Below are 16,335 nucleotides of genomic sequence, written 5' to 3' on the forward strand. Positions count from 1 at the left end.
TATTGGAATCACTGCCAGTTATTTAAACTAAGCTTTCAGCTCTCTAATTTTGTAAATGCTCTCACCCTAACAGTAAAGGTATGCATTTAACTTTACTGTGCTACTGCAAACTGGCAGCCAAGAGAGGTTTGAACCTGCTTGTCCAGTGGACAAAATGAACTGGAAACCTTGTCCTTTTACCCAAACGTTTTGGGTGTTAGGCGATAGTAATTCCACCCCCCCGGAACTCTGTTATTTTAGTACAAAATGATGGGGTGTTCTCATCATTGGGGATATTACGTCTACATTATCAGTTGTCATTTACAGTATTGGGATCAATTGAAATACACCTAGTTATATTGGATGTTGCAGTTTGCAATCACTTAGGGGCTGCTTAATATGGCGGGCGGACACAGTCAGCCCGCCACCGTTGTAGAATGCGGGACCGTCCGCAAGGGGGTGGCGGTCCCGCACCTGCAATCAGGATGCCACTGTGACCGTGGCAGTGGCATCCCCTATTCCCAGCATTGTGGCGGGTGGTGCTCACAGCACCGCCCACCACAATGCTCGGAATGCACGATGTGCATTGGCATGCACAAGATGACAGGCACCGCGTGGTGCCTGCCACTTTGTCCATGCCAATGCAGGGGGTACGTGCACCCCAACACCCTGGGGGCCCGCTACGTGCCCCCAATAGCAAGGACTGCGAGTCTTTCCATAGCGGCATTGCCGCCATGAAAAGGTGAGTGACCGCCTGCATTGTAATATGGATGGCGGTGTCTTGCAGACATCGCCACCATATTAACCTTGTTTCCGGTGGAAAAGTGACAGACGGTCTTTCCCCGCCGGCCCGACCCCCTGCCGTCGGGCTGGTGGGGGGTTCTTGTCACCGGCGGGGCGATCCGCCGCCCCCCCCTCCCCCCCCCCCCCATCGTAATCTGCCCCTTAATGTCAGCCAAGAAGTTTTTCTTTTAAGGTATGAGTACTACTTGCTAGTTTTTGCCCTGTCTACCTTGTGCCACTCTTAACTTTGGTCATCCTTATTTTCATCTCAGCGGACAGGCAAGGATGGCAATCTTTGTGTGCGATTACCACAAGTGTAAATTTTCCACACACCCATACTGTATAGTTTTCTGTATCCAGCAGCATTCACTTTCAGTTGTTTACTTAGTCACTGGGGCCAAACTAAGCTGTTTATTGCTGATTGACTGCACAGGTAGTCATGGACCTTGGTTTTCATACTCTATTCATTGATACTGCCCTTTTGGGATGCCCATATAAATTAACTTCAACTCTGCACTTGCTTGCAGGCAGCCTCTACAATTTAGCTGCAAGTAAATAAGTTCCCCACTTTGGTGTCTGACCAGGTTATTTTAAGATGCCTATCGTAAGACGCGTATCGTTTAGCTCCAAGTACTTGGTGTTGCTGCAGCCTTTGCTTGCTCAGCTATGTTCGCACGCGGTCTGTGAGTGCAGCAGCATGTGTGTGTCAGATTATTTGAACAGCGTATCATTGATATGCTGGAATTCTGTTGCATTTGAAATGGTTGGTTTGGTATTGGTTTGAATATAATCTTTTTAAACAGGAATGCAGTTAAGTTATACTGAAGGTGACATAACAGACTTTAAAGGTTCTCAATAACCAGTAACAGGATGTGGTGGGGTAAGAACAAGATGATGCATACATTGTATGGTGATCTTTAGAGTGACTGTGTTGCAAGTTATCAAAGTCAAACTAGCCATGCAGTGCTCATGGCAAGAAATGCTCAAGTTGAAGGTATTTGATGTTTTTAATGCTGTTTGAGGAAGAGTGTCAAAGTGGAGGAATGCCGGAGAGAAATGTACATAATTGAAGCTTCAGATGTGACATGGGGGATATGTAGGTACAGCAGAGTTGGGTTTTCAAGTACTGGGGGATGGGCTGTGCTGGTGAATGAAGGGGGTATGCACAAAGCTAGTATGAGGCTTTTGACATTTCCTAAGGTCATCCCTCGTACTGTTTTTTTTTTTGTAGTGTTTGGTAGTGCAGGGAGGGGTTAACAGTCATTGGATTGGAAGGTGAAAGCATATCTAGTAAGTGAGACTTCTTCACGGACTCCTGCTGTAGACCAGTTTGCTGACGATGCATTTATTCTCCTTGTTAGCATTTGGGCATTTGTTGAACAGGCGGTAACAGGAATGCTGGTTCCCAAAGGGTTTCATTGTTATGTTTACCGGACTATTGAGTCAAGTAAGGTTAAATTCTTTTAACTCAATAGTGTTCTTGAAGAACTGACTAAGAAGTCTGCTTAAGCTCGGATGTCTTACATTTTACTGTCCATGTCCCCTCCCACTTTGCCATGACTACTCCAGCATCCAATTACTTTGGAATCTGATTAGATCTCTTCAGTGTCTGTCTGTAAATTAGGTGTGTACTGTACAAGAACCTCTACATAGATACATTTATATTTTTTTGATTGATCGAAATTGAGATTACTGATACAAATGCGTCTGTCTTGTATCCCCAAATTCAAATGCATGTGGGTCGCAACATTGTCTTACCAAAAAACCTGTGTACTGCTTTTCTTGCTCATGCTAACACACCCACAAACCAGTGCTGTTTAATTGATTGTCATCAGATTGAGAATGGGGTTAAGAGGTGCTGATGGACATCAGTTTGAGAAGGAGTTGGAATACCCAGCATCTGCTTCTGCTGATATTTAGCAGTTTTACGTGAATAAGTGGTATTGTCCTCTTAAACTTGCTGATTGTTTTTTTTTTTTTTTTATCCCCTCTCTTTAGTGCGGCGAAGTTTCAGATGAACACTAGACAACAGTAACGTGTGCAGGTGGGTGGGGGAGGTCTTCTGTTGCTTTCGACGTAGGCGGAACAATAAAATGTCAGTGGACATGAACAGTCAGGGTTCAGATAGCAACGAAGAAGACTATGATCCCAATTGTGATGAAGATGACGAAGACGAGTATCCTTGTGATATGGAGGATTATTACGAGGGGGTTGCGAATGATGTGGAGCAGCAAGGAGCTGATGCATTTGATCCAGAGGAATACCAGTTCACCTGCTTGACCTACAAAGAGTCTGAGAGCGCTCTGATCGAGCACGTGGCCAGTCTGGCGTCCATGCTAAAGGTGCGGAAATGTTTTTTGTTCTCCTGGCAGCATGTTGCTATATTGGTTGTTTAAGTCTAAGAACTTTTATCCCATTTGGAGCTCTACAGGGTAAGAAAACACTGGTAATTCAATTGAAACCTACTCCGTACATCACACAAATTATTTTGGTATTTGTGCCCTCTTGGGGGTGGGGGTGTATCCAAGACCTTTTAATTTTACTAAAATTATATGTTTAATATACTTGCGTGTAAGGGCTTCGTCCTTTCCTCCGTTATGGTCGATCTCATTTTTCTTCCCCCCGCTGCAGCATGTGACAGTGGGTAATAGGACTTGAAGCATTGCTTAACTTTGCATTGAGTGACCGCATTCTGCCCTTTCACAAGGAGCGCATCAACAAACAAAGTAGTTCAATTTTGTGGCAGGGGCTACTCTGGTGCTGTGTTTTTTAAGACCCCCAAAAATATTTTTGCTTTTACAATTTTTTTCTTAGATGGGGAACTTGCAGCTTTTCAACAAAAAAGGTCATAACACAAAGCGAGCTTTGGCAAAGCCAAAAGACTGGCGACCAGCAGTAGACCTCTTGGCTTCGTCACTGCTTGTTTTCATGCGGCAACAATGCCCCATGACTATCTGCCAGACCGTCTTGCAACATGACCCTGGATCTCAGAGCCCAAACTATGCAATTGCAAAAGTCATGGCATTCTGAGGAGGATGTGTCCTCTTCTGTGCCAACCGGCACTGATCATTCTGTGCAGATATGAGGAGAGTACTGAAGAGAACCTTTGAGGGCACACACATTACAAACACGTAGTTGTGTTGTGCTTGTTTTGTGTTGTCAATGTGAAAGTTCATGCTTGTTTCATTATTTGTTTCACCATGCAAAATCTTGTCTTGTGTGGATTCATCTTGAATAAAAACAGGATGCCTAATTTAAAAAAAGAAGCAGAAGTGATAGACTGTTTCATGGAGGCCTTTGTCCAGCAGTGCATAGGTTAAATGTGGATCAAAGCAGGACTGTTGAGCGCAACACTTTTACATGTGGTATTTCTGTTTGGCAGGTCCAGTAGTAGCCAAGGTACTCTGTTTTGGAGTGTCTGGATCGTAGCAACATGTCCCCATGGAGGCCAATCACTCTGTGGGTTACATTAGTCCAAATTAGAAGAAAACAAGGCTCTTCTGTTTTTATTGACCTGTTCAATTAACAATTGGAGTGAAGTGTAATAACCTTGTTTCCGTATTTAAGCATGCTAACTGTAAACTCCTCTGCCTGGTCCATAAATATCTCCCTCTGGGAGCTGCCTCCTAATTAAGTAAGAAACTCGCCAGATGTGGTTATGCCAGCACACGAAACAGCTCCTCGCTCCTGTCACAAATCACATTACGTAAATATGATGATTCCTACCCTGCTCTCGCTGGTAATCTGCCCTGCACCCATGCTACAAAAGCTCAAGCTATTAACTCATTCAGTTTTTGTTCTCACCATCTTGCATACATTGGCTGCTTGTGCAGTAGCAGGCCAACCTTTGTCCCACCTGCCCTTCCCCAGTCTTCTCAGTATGATGTTCACCTGATGAAACTTGCCCTTAATTTTGACACACATTGTAAACTTATCTCTAATAAACATGTCCATTTGATTTATCTAGAGTGTGCAAATGGACAACTCTGATGCTTGTCCTCCTGAGACATATTCACCTACCCGAAATGTCATGGAGGATAGCAACTCTCTACTTCAGACGTGTACAGCACGCGGTAACCAACTTCGCTGACATTAGGCATTAAGAATGCTGCATTGTTAATCAGTAGAATGGTTTTCAACTTGCAGTAAGCTTTTTTTTGTAAATGAGATCCATAAAATTGTGGCACTGTAACACCTAAACACTAAGATTGGTTCACTCATCTTCACCTGTGGCGATTGGTGTATTCGATAGACGCCTGAAAAGATGCTTGTGTGGTACTTTGTGAACAGTTGACTGGTGTCATTGAAGTAGTTTGAACTTGTATGCCTTTAAGCACCCTTTGCATCTCTAATTAGTATTGGTTTAGCAAGGTTTGGGTAGCGTCTGGATTTTCTCACTGGATACATTAATCCGTTTGGGGCTGTCTTGTTGTCCTGAATGAAGGTTGCCTTGATCGACTTCACACACAGAAGATGTATTATTCATAAATAAACAGGATGCTGGGGTGCAGCGATTTGTTACTTGCCTCTTCCGATAAGTCTTGCTTTTCATCTACTGGATCAGTTTTCCAGGGTTGGGGGGGGGGGGTGCAACGAGTGAATCATTGCGGACGGTCTTCTCTCCACTAGAAATGCCAGTCTAACATGTTTACCCGCACAACTCCCAGATTAGTAAATAGAAACTCCTACTGTTATCTAGGATGTGTCCTACTATAAAGAGGTCAAACTGTGATGCCATTCCAGTGCATTTATTTTTATTTTTACTATTTGTCTTTGTTTAATTCTTCTGTGCTCTCCTGTAGGGCTTCCCTTTTACACAGTAAGGGTATGCCTATTTTTTTATTATGTTTGTCTTTTCCTGCATCATCTGTGTGTTCTCGAAGCATATTTTTAGTTACATGTTGTGTGTTTTTTACTCTTTCTATATCCCACCATCTTGTCATAATACCAGTCAGCAGTTGTTTTTGCATTTGCCTTCAGTGTTCCTCCATTTTAGCCAGATTCACTTTAAGTTGATTGATTGGTTGTTCAGTAACTTGAAACCACTGATTATGTGTAGTTTAGTGTTCCCATATTGTACCAATTTGTTCTAACTTTTTAAAAAACCTTCCTTGCCTGTACATACCTTTTGTCTGTTCCTAAGTATTTTCTTTAGATTGTTTTCAAACCCCGCTGTAGCCCAGCTCTGTAATTGAAATTGTTCTACCAATGCAGTGCCTTTCTTTTTCTCAGTGAAACGTGAGCGTTGAATTTAATGGCCATGCTTTGAGGATCCTGTAATTCACCTTATTATGCATGAAAAGCGATCGATCATTCCATCTCTGGACTGACAGGGTTTTCCAGTTGGTAGGGATTTGCTGTTGCAGAGGTGCCCTTTTGATACATTTAAACATAATGGCCTTGACTGTGCCAGCAGAGGTCTCAGCAAAAACCATCTGGCGAGAGCATTGCCAACTCTAGACTCCAAATGACTGATTACCCATTTGAAAGTTGTTGCTGTGAAAACATTGGTTCTGGTGCTACTTCTCAGTGATCCAACCCATGATCCTGCTATGGGAACTGAAAAAACACAGGTTTGCAGCCTGTAGGTCAAAGGTTTTAATCCAGCTAAGACAACTTATTAGTTGATTCTTGATTAAACTTTAATTGGCTGGGGTAGCAGTAGCCTGTTTTGCACAGCCATGAAATATCAAGATGGTGTCAGTAAAGCACGATGTTTAAGACTTGTTAGTTGGTCAGCATTTGTCACTCGAGCAGAAGTTTACCTAGATGCGTTTGACTACATCTCACAATGTTTAAGGTGCAGTCATACATGAAAAGTAAACTTTTCTTTAAGCTGCTCTTCTTTGTCTGTCATGGAGGAGTATTGTACTCTTGCACCTTACCTCATCCTTTAAGAATTTATGAGCTCTTATTTGGATTTTCAGTATCTGATTTTACCATTTTGAAGTGTGGTTTGGAGTAGCTATGGAGAGCAGTGAGGTGTATAGGCCATTGTTGGATATAGACAGGCTGGGCTTTAAACCTTGGCCATTCAATACAAAGAAGTCCTGGTAAACTCAACCAGTCCCTGGTATGCAAGAACTCTGCTTTCAAGGGTTTGCGGGGTGTTTTTTAGGAAAGGTGACCTGTTCTACTCTACAAAGAGAGGACTCTCAGTTGGCTAGCATATTGTAGACCATGAATAATAATGTAGGGTTGTTGTTTCCTATTCTTGTGAAATATTCTGCTCCAATTGGCTTTTTTCTCATGCCTGAGCCCTCTTTATTGTTTCAGAATGTGTAATTTTATGTTTCTCTGGTTTGATCATGTTGGTGTTGCAAACCATTTGAGTAGTTTTTGTGAGTATTTTTCCCTGACATGTTTTTGTTTATTCTGGCTTATTTTATACAGCACTTAATACACTTAATAAGGTGACAACGTTTTTTTCTGGTCATGCGCCTTGTTATGGTGTAGGTTGTGCTTCGTTTGAAGAGTGTGGGTTGATGGTGTTGTCTATGTGGGAAGTGCTTTACCTCATTAGAGGATAAGAACTGTTGTTTTGGAATCAGCAAATGTAATTAGAAGGAGCCCCGAAGAGGAACCAAGGGGGTCGAAACACGTTGGCTTAGTCTATAATCAATATAATTCTATGAGACGATGTTAGATAAAAAAATCTAACAGAAATCGAATCCAGGATTTTCGTGTTATTACATTGAAACATGGACCATTGATTCATATTATGTGTTGAGCATTTGGAACTGGTGACTGGATTTGGAGTGGTGAGCAATATTTCGTTAATGCGATTTATTGTGTTCAACAGCATGCTTCTAAGCGGCATTGGTCAAAATATGTTCAGCTGCCTGACTGTAATTAGATCAAAGCTTTTATCCTACCACGTCTCAAATATAAAAAAAAGTCCTAAGTGTTACTATTCTTGCTGGTCAAGGCATGTTTGCTATCACTGCTGTGTCCTAAGAGCTGATGGCTGCTTTCAGACCGGCGATGCAAGAATTTCTACAGAAGGGTTGCACACTGGCGGGTAAGACTAACGTTCATCCTCATGTTTTGTAAGGGAAATGTAGTACAGGCCAGTCTAGCTTTTTCTTGGTATTCCTTGATCAGTTCCTTAAAAGTTAGTTAGGTTCCCATATGTCTTGCGGTGGGGATGTGGAGAGTGTAAGTTTTGACCCGGTCATTACAGATCGCCATATTGCTTAGCCAGTCGGTTACCGTGGGTTATCTGACTCACCCCAAGTTCTTCGCCACTCTTTGTTTATCCTGTAACAAAGCCATTGCAGTGAGACGCCGGACCGCAGATGAGACCACTTTAACATAGCCAAGTAGAGTTGTCAGTTGGTCCAGTTGTAGGGTATGATGTGTTATGCCCGCTATGACACCAAGGATCACAAGCCAATGCCTAGGAAAGATGGAGGAATCCAGTGTCACCGTGTCTGCAGCAACAACAACTGTGAGGGATAAAAGGGTCAAGTCTTTCGTGGAGTGACCTGAACCCGGTGCAAGAATTTATATTGTAACTTGTGCTTATAGTTCATGGTAAGGGTGCTGGTTTACTCACAGCAATATTTCCATCAGGTATGGATGTACTGAGATCTTGTTCCAAAATCGTTCTAGTCAGATCGGTTCTGGCCATCTTAAGTTGTAGCACAAGACTGTATAGTTTAGAGGGCCATCTAGTAGTATTGGCAGATGTGAGGAATTGCATCGTGGGGGGGAATTCTGCAGGCTCTTGTGGAAACACCACCCATGCTTCTGCACCGTGTCACGCAACTGGCCATATCTAAAGATGTCAAGGGCGGTAGCATTGCTGCACGAACAAAATTTGTCTAGTGATCCAAAACTGCCATTGGCATCAAGGTTCCTGATCTCCACCAAGGCCATTTTAGACAAAGTATTCTGCAGCGTGTGTTTCAGCATGAGCAGGCAAATAAGGTTAGAGTGTAGTGTGATTGGCGGAGAATATAGACAGGACATGCCAGTTTTGCAAGACAGATCTCCAGGCCCAGCGAGTGGTAGCACGGCATGAATCTCCCTCTGTGGTCTTGGCAAGCCCAATGGTAAAGGTGAGGCCAACGGAATCACCATGGCCTCACCATGCCCCAGTACAAGATAGGGTATGTGCACCCCATTGGAGATACCACAACTTAGCAAAATTACATTGACCCACCTAGTAGTAAAATTACGGGGTTGGTATCTCAGGATAGTCTCTCTGTATCAGCTCAACATCCTGTGATTCTGGGCAAATCACCTAATCTCCTGGAGCACATGGACAGCCCCAGGATACCCTCAAGGATGATAAGCTGTGTTATATAAATCTACAAATTAATTCATGAATTAATTTGTAAAAAGATATAAATAATTTAGGGAGGACCACCATTTCAATCACAGCCACTTTGCCAACCAGGGAAAGTGGGAGCTGAAGCCATAGATATTGTTTGTCTTTGGACCATAATTAGGCCTGATCACCTGCTCGGTTGCCTTGACAGGATTACAGCAAAATATGTCACTGAGTCAGTAACCCAGCTGACCAGGTAGTCCAAGGAGACTGATGTGCAGTCTGGAAGTGGGAAGAGGTCCGATTTCACCTAGTTTATAGAGTCTCGTTAATAGTCTCGTTAATAGGTACCGAATTGTACAATCTCATGAATTAGTGGTACTAGGTTAGCCTCTTGCTCCCTTACAAAGAGTAACATATTGTCTGCATACATAGATAACAACCGCTCGTGCTGAAAAGAAATACCTTTATAAATATATTTGCTGCAGCTGCTTGGCCATAGGGTCCATGGGCATTATAAAAAGTAGGAGGATATGGGACAACCTTGCCGTGTTCCAGGTGCTATTGAGAAGGGATCCGACATGAGACCATTGACTGAGATGCGGGCTGTTGGGCGAGGATATAAGAGCCGATGCCATCACTGTATCTAGGAGGAAAGCCCACTCTAGAGAGGCGAATGCCTTCTTGGCATCAAGTAGCACGAATGCTGCCTTAACCTCTGGCTTAATTTGATTGAAAACTGTATGGAGATTCAGTGCAGTGGACCTGTGAAGCACAAATCCAGACGGCGCTAGGGCAATCACGCATTCAAGAAGCTGGGAGAGTGGAGAAGCGTGAATTTTGGCAAGGATTGTAACTGGCGATTGTTGTCTGAGCCAGTGGTCTGCATTGGAGTGCCACTGGGTATTTGATCCTCGGAATTAAGTAGTAATTCATGCACCCTGTCGTAGACTGCTCAATTCTGATGAAAAGCACAAGAGCGAAACTAACTTATCTTTGTGGATTTACAGCTCTAGCTTTTAAGGAACTGATCAGACAATAAAAGGAAAAACGTCAGCCAGGCTGCTCTGCACTACATTTACCATGAAACAGTTGAAGATGACTGATAGTCTTGCCAGTCAGTGTGCAGCCCTTTTGTAGAAATTCTTGCATAGTACGTCCAAAAGCAGCCACCAGCTCTTAGGACACAGCAGTGATGAGAGACATGTGTGGACCAGCAAGAATAGTAACACTAAGGCCTGTTTTATATTTGAGAAGTGGCAGGATGAAAGCTTTGATCTAATGCTAGGCAGGCAGCTGAACAAATGTTGACCCTTGTCACTTGTAAACAAGCTGCTTAACACAGTGTATGGCATGTAAAAGAAAGAATGAGCCTTAGACCTACAATTGGATTCAATTCAACAATAGTGCACAGGAGGAGAGCAAGCTTTGAGTGTTTGGCATTTGGAAGGCATGCCATTATCTATGAGTATGTTTACATAGATCTCAGTGATGACGGATTTGTATTACGAGTTCGCATTGCTAGAATTTCTGTAAGGAGTTAGCCAAAATTCGGCTGCTTTGTCCTATTTATAAATCTCTGTAGAATTATTTTCTACTCTTGCTCTGTTATATTCAAAAATCGGTTTATAATCCTGGTATATTGCACTGTTCTTGGGGTTTCTAAGATTTTTTCAATAATGTTAATTCATCAACCGCATAAGGTGTAACTTTACCTAAACTTTGATATTGGAATGCAAAAACGTTTGAATTGTTACCCAGGATGTAGAAGTGAGCTTATCCATCAACGGACCAACATTTTCGAATCTGTTGTAAATGTACAAGTCTCATTCGTTCAAACTGGTGTTTCATGTATTTTCCAGAAAGTTTGCACTGTAATGTGGCATTGCAGTTGCGGTATATTGCCTTCACATGGGTCAGGCCGGCTCTTTTGAGTTTTTCACTGGTAGCAATGGCATGCTCTCATTTGTATAATGGCTCCCATCATGGCATTGTAGAACATTCTAGATCTGGCTACCTTTCATGCAGATCTAGGAAGGCCATCAGACTGGAGGAGCCATTGTTTGATGTCTGCTTTGTTGCTGCCGGGTTGTGTCTGGTTAGTCTTGAGTTCTTACAGGGCTTAGTTTCAAAAGGGTTTGTTGGTGTACCAGAAAACATTGTTTTTTTGGGTCTCGCTGGCAATGCATCCGCAAGCGGATGCTTGTGTCCAGCTGGAGACGTATAGCGATCAGTCTGGGGGGAAGGAGGACAAGAGGGTGTACGAGCTTGGATTCGTGAACGCGCACGTCGCGTCCCGCGCCGTACACATGCGCGCGCAGACACTCGCTCACACACACACCCCCTCCCCCACAGTCACACACACGCACTCCAAGACACATACACACACGCACGCACACACACATACACAGCCCGCCCCCCCGCACGCGCGCGCACACACATGCGCTGCCCCCCCAGCAACCCACTCACCGGCTTCCTTCGTGCGGCGGCTCTCAGCTGCAGGGCGCGGCAGCAGGACTCTTCTTCCCTCCTTCGGCACCGGGGCGCAGGGTAGGCTCCTGCCTGCTCCGGTGCTCCAAACAATGGCGGCTCTTCCGTGGGAGGCGGGGTAGGCTCCCGCCCTCCTACTTCCTGTTTCCGGTTGTCGCGCCGGCCTGCCTGACTTCCTGGTCGCAGGCCGGCAGAGTAACGAGGATGTTTGATTTGCGGTATTTATTTATTTATTTATTTATTTAATTATGCATTTTTATATAGCGCGGACTTTACCCGAAGGCGGTATTTATTTATTTATGTATTTATGCATTTTTATATAGCGCGGACTTTACCCGAAGGCAGTATTTATTTATTTATGTGTTTTTGCATTTTTATATAGCGCGGACTTTACCCGAAGGCGTCAGAGCGCTTTACATTAGGAACAGAAATGAAACATAATGAGAAACATTACAAAAGAACAGGTTGCAAAAACATACGTTACTTACATAAGGTAATAGTGACAATTGTGAGCAAACAAAATACATGAGGTAGTAAAAACTATAAGCAACCAAAAATACATGAGGTAGTAAAGGTAATAGTGACAATCGTGAGCAAACAAAATACTTGCGTAAAAATTGTGAGCAACCAAAATACATGAGGTAGTCAAAAATGCACAAGAGGAAATGAAAGTGACAAGTGTGCAGTTATAAGAGAAAACAGAGTATAATTAGAGGTATAGTCCTGCAATAAGTGCTAGACACTCAGGCTCAGGAACAAGCGTTACATGGGCAAGGTGGCACTTGTGCAAGTATCAAAGGCAAAGACATGTGAGAGGTAGCAGCCGTGTGTTGCAAGGGCAGAGTGGTGTGTGCATGTTACAAAAGGGCACCAAACACCAGTACATGGAAAATACTGCAAAAACGCAGACCCTCCAATCACAGGCATACACTGGGAAGGCACTTCCATGGTCATGGAAAGTAGAAATTATCAGTAGTGGGAAGTCTTCCTCACAAATAGCAAGAGGACGTGAATTACTTTTGGAGGTGTCTCTGGAGGAGGAGAACTTTGAGGTCCCTTTTGAAGGCCTGGGAGGAGGCGGTGGTCCGGAGCTTTTTTTTGTCCTCTCGCGGTTTGTAAATACAAAACATATTGCATTACAAATGCTATAGGTATCACATTTGCGAAAGTTATAACTATTGGCATTGTAAATGACGAAGCTATTAATTTAACTATTTAAAAAAAAAGAAACATAAATAAAAACTTTGCCATTTACAATACCAATAGCTCAAACTTTCCTAATGCGAGACCTATTGCATTGCAAATGCTTGTTCTTATTTGGTGGGCTCAATTGTACTTTTCTTTCCAGAGGACAGCACTTTTTATATTGCAGCCAGAAAGCATGTGGATGAATTCTAATGAGAAGTGCAAGGGAGTGTATTGTACTATTGAATATTTGTGTTTCTAGGATGTATGTTGTTGTGGTACATGATCGTGCAATTAACTTGCCTGTGATTTGCCAACGTTGTGTGTGGAGTGGCTTGTAAGCATGATGATCTGGAACTTCTATCTAGTATGTGCTATTTTAGCATGGTTATTGGTACCTGAGAGTGGAATAAAGGTGTACGCCTTATTATGTGTAATAGTGTTGTAGGATGACGGATGGAAGCCCAAATATGGGAGATTGGATTTGTTTGTTTTCTAGGGTAAAAGCTGTTTATAACCAGGGCTCCCAGTTTTATTACATTTGTTTTTGACACCAACTGTATTTTCTGTATCTATTTTTTGGTCATTTTGTCTGTTTATCCATATTTATTTTCCCATTTGCAGAAAAAATTAAGCTGAAACTAGTAATTTCTGCATTTACTTAACCGACAATTGTACACTCATCCTTGAATGCCTGACCAATTTAAAGAAATTGACATCCTTAAATAATAAATGAATAAAATGATGAAAATGTACACATTTTGCGATCAATCTTGTTCACGTCCACAGCGGTCAGGAAACGAATTCTCCTTTTTAGTTACCTTACCTCCCGATCTGCACAGCTATTTGCCGGGCAGTCAGTCATGACTGATTGCATTTAGAATTACTTTAATAAAATTTTAAAAACGAGTTCCCGTTTTTGTGCATATTTAGTAAGGAATACAAACTGAAAAATAGATTGTGCTCAGTCTGTGTTTGCCTCTAAAAATCTGTAAAAACCATAAAATGGGATCCTTATCTGTAATTTATTAAATGCGTGATTGATGTTCTTTGGTTTTGGGCATTGAGCGGTCACATTAAAACTGGCATTTCTCCAAATCTGCTTTTATGCATTAGTGTGGTTTTGGGTGGTGCGCTCTGGTGGTGAGCAGTCCGCCTTTGTTGCAATGATTTTTCAAAGTTTGCTGTTTAGGTCTCGTGCCTAGCGATACACTGCGCAGCAGTGTTCGCGCAGCAAGAGTGCTTTTGACAGGGTTTTCGAAATGAACACTGAAAATGAACACGCTTGTGCGTGTCTTTTTACTTTTGAGGCCTGTTATTGGCCTTTGCCTGTGTGATTTTTTTTAAGCTAGCACACAGTAAGCCAAAGGCGGGTGCATTGCTCCTCCCATGGCCTATTGGTGTCTGTTACCACATAGGGTAACATGTGGTTTGCATTATCTTGCGCAGACGCGTGCATGATAATGCAAAACACATGGCTTGCTGCGGCGCGCACCTCGTGCGTGATTGCCACCGTCCCCACTCCCGATGTCTCAGAGGTTTAGGAAGTGCTGGTTTCTTTTCTCAAATTGTGCCGTAAATTGCCGAATCAAAGTCTCTGTAACCGACATGTGCCGGAAATAGCTGAAGTGGGCCGAGGTCTCGAAAGTTGCCAAAGTCTGTGTGTGTGGGGGCGGGCGGCTATTTTGGGGAGGCTGGGAGGTGGCCTTGGTACTAACCAGAACGGCAGCAACTTGGGTCACAGCTGCATTTTAGTTCTGGGTGTATACACCTCTTTCGTGCTGTGACGGTCGAAGGGGAGACTGACACCTGTCAGACGTGGAGGGCAAGCACAGGAAGTGAGGTGTGCTTAAGCTGCAGGACATTGCACGTGCCAGTGATGGAGGGCAGAGGGCGCGGACACCTGTGGGAGCGGTGCGCAGAGGCTGGCAGTGACGGCTGCGGTGAGAGGGAAGCGGCACCGCCATGAGGGACTGAATCAGGGCCCGTATTGCAACCCCTGCACCGGAGACCCATGCAGGGTCCACCGCAAACATGACGTCTGCTAGGACTCTGCTGGCCACCGTGAGCGAGAAAGATACCCCCGAGCAGGTGGGCTGGGAGTGAGATTGACTTCCGGGCAGGAAGGGGTGCACCTTACGACCTGCCCCCTCCCCCTTGTGCTCTCTGCTTCTTTCTGTACCTAAGTCCCGAGGAACCGTGTGGTTGCTAGTCTCCCTTCAAATCCCGGGCCTGGAGCATTCCTTTATCATAATGTAAATCTATTAGGTTGACGTAGGTTATGGATGTTATTGTCCACTTCACCCACCATTCTGTTTGGTTTTACTTCGCTGCTTTATTCCTCATTTGGTGACCTCCATTTACAATCTATTTTAAATGCGAGACCTCTTTAAATATATTTTTCTCGTCAGCCAACCTCCATGTATTGGTGTCACTATAAACAGATTTTAGGATGGCACGCACTGGATCACAGGTGAACAGATGGGGTTTCTACAAAGGGCAACTGTAAGGAGTGTGTAAGCGTATTTATATATGCACGTGTTCTCAAAATGTTAAAAGTTGACTATTTATGTCTCTTTATATCTTTGTATATATAAAGACATACACAAAGTCACATTTAAACGTTTTACATAGAGTACCTCTGCTTTAATGTGTGTGTCAAGGCAAAATTCTGTGTTTCCTCCAGGTATATGCAACAGATGTGCTGGGGGGACTCGAGATAGAGATAGGACGAATCGAGATAGGACACAAGTCCCATCTGCCTCAACCACCTCCCTCTGCCTCCCCCCGAGAGGCCACTGTCTCGTGGTGTGTCAGTCTCCCCAGACCGACCACCTGTGATGGCCGCTGAGGAATCCTCCGTGACCCTTCCTCTGCAGTCACCCTGCCTTGTGAGCCTGCCTCTGTATGTCCCTTCCCCCTTTGCTCCTGCCTTCAGAGACATCTCCTGTGTGTCTGCATCAGGTGACCACTCCCGCCTCTTGGTGTACCTGCCTCCCCAACCAACCCCTCGTGTTTGCTTCCAGATACCACCTCCACCGTTATGCTCCTCCTCCAGACACCTGTTTGTGTGCCTGCCCATGTAGACCCCACCCCCGTGTTCCTGCAGGTCACCCTTGTTGTGTACCTGCCTCTGCAGAATCCCCTAGTGTTTTTCCTTCGCGGACCTACTTCTTCATGTGCCTGATTCCGTAGACGCCTCACGTGTACCTGCCTCTGCAGATTACCCCATTTGTGTGCCTGTCTCCGTTTACTCCCTCTTGTGCCTGGATCTCGAGACCCCCACCCTACACCTGTATTCCTTCTTCCAGGATTGTCCCCTCGTGCGACTTCCTCTGACGCTCCCCACACCTCTTGTGGCAGTCTGCAGAGCCCTCATCCTGCACTCCGTGTGCCTGCCTCTGGAGATTTCCTCTAATACTCTTTTACCTCTCCCCTCCTTAGTTACCTCGTGAAGGTTTTGTTTTCCAGTGTTCCTATTCACTGCCCACTAATGTTCCCGTTTTGCTCACCAAGCCTTTGTCCGCCTTTTGAGTGTTCATGTGCTTTTCAATCCATGGGCATAATCCCTCCGGTGATGACTTTTGTGGACCATCACTTGAACACTATTAGAAGCTGGGAAA

The 16,335-nt window shown here is 44.1% G+C and overlaps 1 protein-coding gene across 3 annotated transcripts in view; it reads left to right on the forward strand.

Annotated features, from left to right (window-relative positions):
• The window catches only part of ARIH2 (ariadne RBR E3 ubiquitin protein ligase 2), a 203,708-nt gene that overhangs the window by 45,867 nt on the left and 141,506 nt on the right, over positions 1 to 16,335 (forward strand). For all 3 annotated transcript variants that reach the window (XM_078661794.1, XM_078661795.1, XM_078661796.1), the window contains one exon: positions 2,761 to 3,104. In XM_078661794.1, the coding sequence (XP_078517920.1) occupies positions 2,856 to 3,104 (249 nt within the window). In that variant the 5' untranslated portion in view covers positions 2,761 to 2,855. The remainder of the gene's footprint in view (positions 1 to 2,760; positions 3,105 to 16,335) is intronic.

This window comes from Lissotriton helveticus, chromosome 9 (genome assembly GCF_964261635.1).
Source record: "Lissotriton helveticus chromosome 9, aLisHel1.1, whole genome shotgun sequence".
Classification (NCBI taxonomy): domain Eukaryota; kingdom Metazoa; phylum Chordata; class Amphibia; order Caudata; family Salamandridae; genus Lissotriton; species Lissotriton helveticus.